This window comes from Ambystoma mexicanum, chromosome 4p (assembly GCF_040938575.1).
Source record: "Ambystoma mexicanum isolate Mex_15411 chromosome 4p, UKY_AmexF1_1, whole genome shotgun sequence".
Lineage (NCBI taxonomy): Eukaryota > Metazoa > Chordata > Amphibia > Caudata > Ambystomatidae > Ambystoma > Ambystoma mexicanum.
Genome location: NC_090927.1, coordinates 457787422 through 457799431, shown reverse-complemented (window position 1 = coordinate 457799431; position 12010 = coordinate 457787422). Strand labels below are relative to the sequence as shown.

At 43.1% G+C, this 12010-nt stretch overlaps 1 protein-coding gene across 5 annotated transcripts in view; it reads left to right on the top strand.

Moving 5' to 3' along the window:
* The window catches only part of HPCAL1 (hippocalcin like 1), a 1330750-nt gene that overhangs the window by 1216149 nt on the left and 102591 nt on the right, over window positions 1-12010 (top strand). For all 5 annotated transcript variants that reach the window (XM_069605979.1, XM_069605981.1, XM_069605978.1 and 2 more), the window contains one exon: window positions 982-1381. In XM_069605979.1, coding sequence (XP_069462080.1) covers window positions 1004-1381 — 378 coding nt within the window. In that variant the 5' untranslated portion in view covers window positions 982-1003. The remainder of the gene's footprint in view (window positions 1-981; window positions 1382-12010) is intronic.

Sequence of the window (12010 nt, the reverse complement as noted above, 5' to 3'; positions counted from 1 at the left end):
TGGCTGCAATCAAATGCTACAATTCGTTGCAAGACACATCGGTATTGAAATCTGATGGGAGGCTGAGCTCTCAGGAAGATGGTTCAATTTGGACAGGTGACGGGGCACCCCAACTTTCCAAGATACATTATTATTTGACCTCTTATAGACACCAGACACCTACATCTTTTTTCTTTCTTGACTATTTATGACATCCGGTTTTGCTTTGCAAGCAACCATCATATTTTAGCACTATCCACGTTGCGTTATCATTGAAGCCCACACCAGCCTGATCTCTCATATAGACCGGGTTCTTGCACTGCAATAGTGTGCATGCCCGAGCAGCCCCTGTTTGAATGGATTGCCTATCCCCGCTGGAGGTTTTACCATGCTACTGTCTCACTTGCCCCTCTTAAATCGCCACAATAACCACTTCTGCTGTAGCTGCTAAACCCTCCATCAAGTGGTACCCTTACGCCTCATATTCCCACACTCCCTTCTCCAAAACACAATGTGCTCCCTACTTCTGATCTGTTTCGTATGTGATGTTGCGTGCAGTTATCCTACCTCATCGCTCGCGCTGGGCCTTTATTACATTCAATAAAATAGATCAGCTACGGATTCATAGGAAGATATAAGCAACCAAGTAGATCACGGAATTGTAGGGCAATTGGGGCAAAGATTGACTGGGATGTTTTGAGCAAATTACATTGTGCTATCCATTTCGAATAAACTGCCTCTATGTATGAGCAAGCCATTACAATGTACCAATTTTCAATCTAGAGTTCCTTTTGTTTGTTTTGCATTTGAATTGGAATGGTATAAAAACACCAGTCCTCTCATCAGGTAACTGTCATTCCGTGCTCTGAATACATGCTTAGGTAATTCATCCATTTACTGCTGTTCAATGTTCCTAAGAAAAAGGTCACAAGTTCAGACAGGCTCAACAGGCTCAGCACTGATATGTGATACCGGGTGTCATTTCTTTTTACCCACTTACAGGTTCACATAGAGCAGCAGCAAGATGGGGAAGCAGAACAGCAAGCTACGACCCGAGGTGCTGCAGGACCTTCGAGAAAACACGGAATTCACGGACCACGAGCTTCAAGAGTGGTACAAAGGCTTCCTAAAGGACTGTCCCACTGGGCACTTGACTGTCGATGAATTCAAAAAGATATATGCAAATTTCTTCCCCTACGGAGACGCGTCGAAGTTCGCCGAGCACGTGTTCCGCACTTTCGATACAAATAGTGATGGGACAATCGACTTCCGGGAGTTCATCATTGCGTTGAGCGTCACTTCACGTGGGAAGCTGGAGCAGAAGCTGAAGTGGGCCTTCAGCATGTATGACCTGGATGGGAATGGCTACATAAGTCGAGGAGAAATGCTCGAAATAGTGCAGGTGAGACCAGTTTCTTTTTGTAAGTTATGAACTTTCTTGTTAATTGTCCATCATGAACCAAACAAATCTGTGTTTTCAAGCTACACTGTATTCAACAGTGCTTTAAATGAAAAATAAGAAAGACAGTTACTCGCCAATTAAGGTTTTAAATGGGCCGAGGCTCAGCCGTGGAAGCGCCCAAGAATTGCCCTAATGCCTGGGTCCTACCAGTGCTCCTTGGGTAATTTCTATTAATCCCACTCTGTCCGTGTATTTTTGTGCAGTTAACTATTTGTTTCACTTTGTATGTGTCTCTTGCTCTTTGTGCGTCACTCTTGATCTCTCGCTCTCCTTTTGAGTCTCTCTCTTCTCCCCAGTCCAGCCACCTCCAGACGTTCTCGGCCTCTCTTTCACTCTCTGTATTAGTCCCTCTTTTTTCAAGTCTTGGCAGTTTGGCATGCTGAAACAAACGTATTAGTCAGGTACATGAAAATGTGGTCAGACATGCACATTATGGCTGCAAACATGGTCATCCTCCCAAGTGTTTCTCTGATTTTTAATCAGAGAAAATACTCTAATCAAAGTTTTTTGACATGCCTCAGCACACTCAAATTCTTTCTTTCAAAGAGCCCTGGATAAGTGCAAGATTTTTAAGTTCTTTTTTATGCATCGTGTTTTTCTTTATTTTTCACAGCACAGCAAATCCTGAAGATCGTCTATAACCTTAAGATGATTTGTGATACTATGCCTCAAGACTCTCAAGACAAAGTATACGTTTTAACTTTTAATAGAACAGAAAACGGGTGTCCAGCAAATCGATTGTGGTTCTGAAATTAGGGGTGATCCCTGCAGTTTACCACAAGTAGGCTTCCACCTCTGTAGGCCAGGCTTCCTTATGCCCCCCAATGTTTCTTCATCTCCGTAACTACTAGCAGGTGACCTCTATTGTCTGATCTATCTCTTAACATTAGGGGGAGGGGGTCCTAAAGGCTATGGCCTATCTCCCTCTGTGAATTCCAAAAGGGTCTAATGGGTTTTCCTGGTTATGTTGCCTCTTTTCTTTTCAAAGGTTGACTCCACAGATTCTTCTGTCTCTGGTCTCCTATCGTCCTCCTCCCCCCTCCTTGTCACTCTCTCTTTCTCTCTCTTCACTCCTTCCCCTGGTTTTACTGGTCCCTCTGACTCCTCTCTCCAACCTCCAACTGTGGCTCTCCCTCTCACTGTACTCCACCACCTGGTCTTACCTCTCTCCCCTTATCTTTCTGTCCACTCACTCCATCCCTTATTCTTGCCACCCTCTCTCGGGAAACACAGAAAGGGTTCCTACCAGAACAACAGATCCTAAATGATTTAAATTATTAGTCCGGATCTGTTTTTAAAATATTAATCAATTCTTATTCGTCAGGTTAAAAAAGCACTAGTTATTTAAGAACACTTTTGACATTTTGGTTTAATCAAATGTTTTGGATTTATATTACTTTATTAAAAAAACACAATTACATAAATATGGATACTAACAAACAACTTGTGGCAACCAAATAAAGGACACCCATGTGTGATGAGCCACAGGACACAAGTGACAGACAAATTAAATCAAATTTTAACAAAGCAGTCTAAAGTGTTCTAAAAGCAACACAAATTAACTGTCGATGTATAACACTGTGTTTCAGCGGAAACAGATGTACTGCCTTCCTCAGGACCAAGAACCCAGATTACTTAAGAATCCAAGCGGCCCAGTTCTGATAGTGTGAGTTATCTAATGGCTCACCTAACCAGTGTTTTATGTTCTTCCTCTATGTATTATTTCAGAGTAGGTTGAGAAGTGCAGATGTCTTCTGAGGCACACCAGTGCCTGTTTGTCTGTGGAAGGACATGCATCTTTCACCCAAGGGGTAATTAAATGGGGATTGCTGTTTAGGTGTGTACACACTCTAGGCAGTGCTGGGTATTAAAATTACTGCTGGTGCTCTTTCCCATCTTTTCATTTTAAAGGGGACATTGTTGTGGCAGAATTAATTTATGAACCGAATCACAGCAATGGCACACTCCTAGTCTTTCTCACTCTTAATATTTATCTATCTCTGGATCCACTCTCCTAATTCACCTTGGTCTTCTCTCTCTCTCCAACACTCCTCACTCCTACCTCAACACCTGCCTACTCTCACTTCCCGGCTTCTTTTATATAATACTAGCAAAAAGTGCCCATTCTCCGAATGGATCTGTAGACAGACATGACAACACTCTCATCAATTGTTGAAAATCAGTGATTTGGTAGGACGCTGTTCCAATTCGCTTATCGCTTGATGTGCTTTGCACTCTGAATTAAACTGTACTGAGAATGGGCGTGTGTGGCTGGCTGACATACCCCATAGCAGATGTCGGCGGAGTCGAGAGTTAATGTGCTGCTGTGCTCCCTCCCCATCTGTTGCCTCACCTTGGCGTAGTGCAGTTCATTGTGGTGCATTGTGGTGCAAATGTCCCAAAAACCGTGCATTCTAGGGTTGAGGACCGGTCCTTTTAAACCACATTGATGTTTCGCCAATTTTAGGCAACCGTCTCATGTGTGATGGTGCTGAAATCCGGAGAAAGGGGTGGGTTGTCCAAATGGTATGTAGCCAGTAATATCTGTAAGGTTCTTACAGGTAACTATGCATAATATGGTGCAGATTGGTGAAACGTGTGGAATTGTGACTTTTGCTGAAATCTGGGGAACGATATGGGGTGTTGAAATGTCATGTAGCCAGTATTGTCCAGAGGGTCCTAACAGGTAACTATGCAAAATATGGTGCAGATCGGTGAAACGGTGTGGAATTATATGAGGAACAATGCTTCGCCATGCCACAAACAAACCCGCAAATGTTCACTTTTATAAATATAGATATATGCATCTGCCCCTGTTCTCTATCTTTGCTCCAGTCAATCTCTCACTAACAAACAAAAGACAACAATTGGCACCACCCTCTCAGACCCACAACGTTCCCTTTGCTCTCTCACAGCCCTCTCATCAGTCTCCTTCCAATCCTGCTCCACCTGCTGCAACCTCCCGCTAGTCTCTATGTCCACCTCTTCTGCACCCAACCTCAACTGAACACTTTCATCATCCTCTGCACCTGCTGGCTTTTTATAGTCCAGCTTTCCCAGTTGTGGAGTTCCTCTAGGCTCGCATTGGCCTTTCTTGCCAGCTATTCCGCGTGGCCAATCTCTAGCTGAGATAATGCCCTAGGGGCTGGCACTTTCCTTCTGGCTCCATCCCCCTTTCGTTCTGCATTATTGTGCTCTGGTTCTTGTTTTCCCTGTGATTCTTTTCCAGTGTTGGTGAGTTTTGTTTCAGTAGGCGTGGGGTGGATTTCTGTGTCCACCCTGATCCCCTGCAATCTCTTTCCAGTCTCAGACAGTTTTTTATCATACCATTCCCTGGGGTCCAATTGTGGTTGTTGTGTTGGGTGTCTCATTCCGCTTCAAGAGTAACATTCTCAGTCCATTCCAGTTCTGGTCGAGACTCCATGCCTGTTTCTTTAGGGTTACTGTCTCAATGCGCTCATTGAAAAGTTAAAAAAGGAATGTAGTACTGCCGAGTAATTACTGGCTAACTGAATTAGAGCAACACAGATTCATAAGAAAATGTAGAGTACAATGTGTAAGGTATACGTCGAAACTTAAGAAGTTGTAAGTGGACAAAACACAGCAGAATTGGATGAGCTTAAAAAAAATCTTGTATTTTAATTTTCAAATAGTCAAGGACCAGGCTTCAACCAGCAAACATGGGTTTCAACCAATGGGTCGTCTTCAGGGAATAAGCATGTACGTTTGACTCGTCTCTCTGAATACAACTCCTCGCTAGTTGCGAATATTCAATCCAACCAGGCAATGCTTAGAACAACCACAATGGAAAGCAATAGTTTCAAGCACAGTGGCTGGTAGAATCACTATATAAACATCCGACCAATATCATGGCTCTGTACGAGCAGACAGCCACAATGGGCAATAGAACAGGAATCTGTACCGGCTAAAAGCTCCAAGCTCCATTCCTGTTGTTGTCTGGCTTTACAGGACTTCACAGGTCCTTGTGTTTTCTGAAAAGGAAGAGAGAGAGCTGGCTAGGACAAGGGCTGATTGACATCCAGGCAAGGACAGTGGTACCAATATCCCTGCATTAATACAAGTACTCTGGGGAGCATGGTACTGGGGTCCCTTTCATCTCCCTCACGCCACCCTTAAGGTAGGCCCGGCCTGGCTATGGCTGTAGCCTGATCGACCGCCTACCCCAGGTTGAGAGGGGTCACTACGGCTCCCAGACAGGGTCATATCTGTAACCCTGTCACAGTTTAGAGTATGGATTTATGGGAGCTGGACAAGAGGATTTTGTGAAAAATAAAGGGGTGTTGCACATTACTCCCCTCCATGTAATTAATATAAACTTGACTCCCCTTCATAACACTAGAAGCAATCAACTTTATTGGCTTCTTTGTTTTATTGCCTGATTCTGCCATTATTGTTCTTTCACAGTGCTCTAAATAGCAGGTGTGAAGGTTACCGACACAGCGGTATTCTGCTTATAAAACCTTGGGAAGAACAATTGCAGAGTTGACCCTTTCAGGATTCCAACCTGTGACCTGCAGGTCAGCACCGAGGGCTTACTTTTATTGGACATCTTTATTAAAAAACTTTGCCCAAAAGCCTTTGGGGTGCCAGAAAGAAATACATTTTAGGCAATGCAAAACCAAAAAAATAGAAGCAAAAACCAAGGAGCATAATATCAACAATCAGTTTATGAACTATGGTTGATGTCTTAAAAATAAATATATTGTAACCAGATGCAGATCAAAGGATAAAAAGGTATGCAAATGCAACACCAGGAATCACTGCAGTATACTAGGAACAGACATGCCACCAGACTGCTGATAACAAGTGGGCTTGAAATTAACAACCTAGCACCGCCCCCCACTGCATATATGTATATATAAAAAATATATAGGTATAATAGTACATTTGAGCCAAGTCGCACATTCCACAGTGACACCTAGTAGCCATTGCTGGAAGTTCACATCCAGTTCTTAGCCACATCAGCAAGGCATTGTGGGTATGCAAATTGGCCCAAATGCATACCTTTTTCTCCAGGAAATTGTCTGTATCTTAGAGGGCAGTGGTACTTTATACATAACTTAATCAACCCAAGACAGCTATTATGCAAGCCTAGCTGGTCTATGCTGCACTGATGATTCCTAACAAGGGTGATTCCAGGTATGCACAGCGTCCACCGGTTCCTTCCGTTTGCCTACCAATGTTTTCATTGTGTGCGAAAATGGCTGAGTATTTCCCCACTCCATGCCATCAATGCTGAAATTAAATCTTTTGGGACTGTATTTGAGACACATGTTATGGAACAACTCTACAACCCCTGTGTGGCACAGTTCTATGAGGCCCTTCAAACCTCAGGTCAGCCCCTTGTCACCTACAATCTTCACAAAGGCTGTATGAGGTGGTGACCCAGGCTCCAGCCAATTCTTCCTCCTTTCCTGTTCATCACTCAGTGGTGGATATGCACAGGCATGATAGTGTGTGTTGGCTTACCATGAATGTTTGTTGGTAGTATGGTCCAGAAGTGGTTGCCACTTTTTGACCAGAATATCTTCTGATTATTCACAATTGTGAGAACTCCCCCAGAGACATTTACATATTGACTATGGCCATTTTATTAGTTCTTCACAACCTTTTTCCCCCCACAGACTTCAACACACGCCAAATGTTAAATTGATGCCCGATCTGTGGAAACCTCTCTCACATGACTTTGACTTTGCTCACATGCCTCTTGGTGGAAATCCGTTCATTCTGTAACCTCGACTACCACAGAGCTTACACTTTCTTTAGTGCACACGTTCTGGAAATGATAAGTGCAATATTTTGCACTAAATCCAGGACTTTGATGCTGACCATCACCTGCCAGCCTAAGCCTTTTTCCTGCGAGAACATTGTCCAATGCTACCTGCTCTTGTAGCCATGCCCCATCTATTGCAGGGGTGAGGTATGTTCTCTGGTAGTAGATGTTTTTTACATGAACTGTAGTCCAAAAGGTCAAAAGTGTGTATGACCATAGCAGATTGACCGCTGCCTGCCAAGGAGTGGTTGAGAAGACCATGAAAGGCTGTAGTTGTCATCCTCACAAGTGCCTTGAATTGCCAAGTTGGTTCCTATTACATTTATTTTAATCAACCACTGGTTTGCCACAGCTAGAACAATGAATTGATGTGGTGCATTTCAGCATCTTTAAACTATCCAGCAGACAGCCCTCAAACATAATATATTTTGGTTCTCACATAATTCCTTTTTTTAGCAATTTGCTCTCCTCAGCCTCAACCATGGTAGTAATTTATTCCACACTAGACATGGTGTAGTCTGTGTCAATGTCTTTATTATCCTAAATGTCCTGAAGCTCTTCCATGGCTTCTGTGAGAAACCTGAAGGTGTCCCACCCGCTAGTGCCCGGGGATCTCTCAACAAGGTGGCCATGACACGGCCATCGCTTTTGGAACCAGTTCTTGGGAGTTTACCAGTGCAGGAGGATCACCTGGGAGTGGAAGTGGGACATCGGAGGGTGAGACACAGTATCCCCTTCCCAATAACACCTTTTCCCCTTCCTACCAGGTAGGATACCTAGGAATTTAACCCCCCCACCCACCTCTCCGACAAAAACACTTTCTCATGGACAGTTCACCATGAGCGACAACAGACTAACACCAAAGCTGAATACCCGATATGTCCCAACACCATGGACAGGCAAGGTCAGGCAATTATGGATTATTACACACACCTGACTTCCATCAGCATTCCCCACATAGATAAAAGGCAGAGCACAAAAGCACACTCTGAGCGAGGCAAACCGCACAAGGAAATAGCAGTTACAAGATGGCAGTTTAGTACAAAGAGAAAGACGGTGAGACCAGAGAGAGTCGCAAAGAGGGAAGTACCTGTGACCTCTAAAGACCATTACTTTTGTGAGCCTTGGAAAGTAAGAAACCGAAGACCAGAAACTAAGGCTGATCAAACCTGCACAGTGTGTCGGAGTTACCCGGGGCTCTCCCCCGTCAATAACCAAGGCGGGGAGGAACGATTGCCGCTGTGGTACTGTCCTTGGCTCCTACAATAAAGCTGCATCAGACATGACAGCACAGCCGGTGAATCGGAGAGACTGATCCAAAACCAGCATGTGTTTATAAACCAAGGTTGCAAGCAGCAAAATTGTACAAAGAGACCAGTGTGGGTGCCATTTGAAAAGAGGGACGCAGACCTAGTTATAACTTTACAATTGAACTTTGGGAGGTCAAGAGAAGATACCATAAACAGTGGTCTGGTGCCACATGGGTGCTCATTCAAAAGTCTGTGTTAGGTATCCAACTGATACTGAGTGTGAGTAAAGGAACATTAGGATCGAAGTGGTCATGCAACAGGTCAAGCTAAACCGTGTGCACATTCGAAAGTCTTCCATAGTTTAAAGTACTTCACAATTGGTTTGAGCCCGGCTGAGGGAGACTAATTGTGAAGGAAAGGGATCTGAGCCCAGCTGAGGGGGATCCAGGGTGATCCGTGAGTCACCCGAGAAATAATTATCTGAACTTACTTTAAAAGGAATCTGAGCCCGGCTGAGGGAGGTCCAGGATGAACACTCAAATTAAATACTGGAAAACGGAAAATAACGTTTTCGCGTTGTTTTTGTATAGACGGCCCTCTGAGTCAAGATACTGTCAAGAAGTAAAGAATCTGGGACACAGAAGGTCTTGAGCTGGAAAATGGAACTGTATCCTCATGCCGCAGAAGCCAGAGTGTGTGCTTTGTTCAAGTGAGCTGCCTTGTCCCATGCTGAAAATGTGGGGAAGGGAGGCCAATAGCCCAAACATCCCGACTTATCATTTAGTGAACACTTCTTTCTTTTTCATGAACATCAACCTCCATTATATGTAAATTAGTAGTAAGGATTGGCAATCATTTTTTTTTTATATAGGCTTTTTTAATTTGACAAAACTCCACTAGGACTGCATTATTATTATTTGATGGACGTATCTTGCTCCCATCTGTAGATTTAGTTTTAGATAGGCGTTTATCTTTCCCTTGTGAAAGTTCAATCAACGCCCTTCAACTGGGGTCATTTGTGTCTGTCTTACTGTTGATACCATGCCTTCCTTACACTTCATAAGTGGAGAATTCTGGTGCATGTGATGTAGATGGTGATATTGGGAAAACACTCTCTGTAAAATACATATATCGCTTTGAAGGTGTAGCTTGTGTAAAATATGAATCTGCTGTAAATTTGGTTACCTCTTCTGTTAATGGCAACTAAGGAGGATACATTGGAGAGTAAAAATTGTCTATCACCACCTTCCATGGCTCTGTGTTGGCATTTAACTCTGATTCAGACCATTTCACATGGGCATCCTTCATGACTACATTGCGTGATGGTTCGAATTGCTGCAACAATTCTTCCTGCATCCCTCGATTGTAGTGTTGGCTGCATTTGCCTATTCTCCTTTTTCTTAGCCCTCTTATTGAAAGTAACAACATTCAAAATTATAAATGGTGTTTGCTGCCTTTGAAAATTAAATGAAATGTTTTGATTAACAATTGGGTTTATAGAATATTATTTAGGCTTTGCAAAACATGCTAAACAAGGACGTTGATAGCCTGGGCACGTCAAATATAGCACCATTTCTGTTCGAAGTGATTTAGAAATGTTCCAGGGCAGTATCTGTGGCACTTTAAATATTAGACAAATATAAATATTATATGCTTGATAGGTTTGTTTGTGTGCATCCGCAGAGAACAGACTAAAAGAGACGTAGGTTTTACCTGTAGATTCCTCATTTCTTGGAAGGAAGTTTCCAAAACTATTACAAATTCAAAATAGATAGTTTTTACTTTATCAAATAGAATATTCTCAGAAATGTACAAAACATCCATGAGTGACATACTTACGCTCCCTGCAATGTGTCAGATGGTCCTGCAAAAACACTCACTGTCACTATCTCAATCCTGAGGACAAGAAATTAAATGAGCTATATACCAAATCTGTACATTTGACGCAAGGAAATGGCATGGAATACATTCTACTAGGCAAATACAATACATGAACCAATATTGGTGACATGCATGCTCTCCATTGTCATACCAGAGATGGACCCCCTTAATGCACAAAGCAACCATGAGGTGCATACCTGTGAGATCTGCATGTGTTGAGCAGCCAGGCATAAACACTGATCATCACGATTTCCTCCTGCAGGAGAGGAAGTGAAAGGAGCTGTGTGACAAAGGGCACTTATGACACAAGGAAATGGCATGGGGCAATACATTCAACTAGGTATCACCACTACACAGACCGATAATCATGACATGCATGCTCTAAATTGTAAATCCCATAGACCAACCTCTCTTAATGCACAAAGCAACCCCCATTGACATCTCTGCATACTGAGAAGTGCCGAAGGGTGCTATGAAAGTGCATTTTTTCTCATTCTCCTCCTGTGGCTAAGCATTGCTGTGACAAATATTGCCACTCAAATGCAACCCACTAAAACAAGTTAGCCCAAATGAACAAAGCAGCCGTGACTGGCATACATGCATCGATTTACCTTGGCAAATTGCTAATTTACAAAGTGTGGTCCGTTATCTGACTGCAGCATTTCGCACACTCCCCATCATGGAAACACCTCACGTATGAGGAATTTCGCAGCTGATTCAGTGTCTGCATGGGTACATGGTCATGCTTCTATCCAGCGTGAAAAGGAACACACCAACACGATCATATATTGGTATCCATTACTATTTTGAAGCATATTGACATCATCTATATGCAAATGCCGAAATGGGCCTGTAGGGCAGGGTATTGCTCCTCTCATCGTTCTCAGGGAATGTCCAGCGGTATATTGCTGGTACATTGCACTATTAACAATAAAATTCACTAAGCGCCTCAATTCAGTGAGCTGGTCTGTCATTGATGAACTGTCAGCGAAGACCAATTCTCTCCCCTCAAGCTTGGTTTCCTTTGCTGGGGGTGCGTTGTATGTCTGTATATGTGGAACAGTCATGAACCCATTCTTCTCCCTCCACTGGTTCAGCAATGAAAGTCACTGGATTCACTGTGCGGCATCTAACAACGTTTACTGATGGATTCGATAATATGATCTCATATCCAGATTCTCGCTTTGTAGTGAGTGTGGATTTTGGTTTTTCAAGAATGGCAAACAGGGCATGCTCCACATATAATGTTACTGCACAGCCCACCTGTATTGCAGATGATTTCTCTTTTGCAATTCTGCTGCAGCCTGTGCTTGTTCACATGGAAAATGTCCTCTCATTACTGGATCTAAAATCCCACTGTAATATATCAACAGTTTGTGTCCCATTACGTTTTTTGTGTGAGGACAGATGTCATCACGTATCCATTTGAATGTGAACATAAATACAATTCTTCCTTCTAATGTGGTATTCCTAGTACGGGGGCTGTACTTATCGCTTGTTTTAGCTCCTCAAACACATATTGATCATCTTGTCTGTCCAGATTATGGGGCACTTCTCCTTCTATGCTTCCTTCAATCCTTCTAAAAGGGTCCGAACATACGTGTTTTAGTCAATAACCCAAACGTGACAATAATTACATAGTCC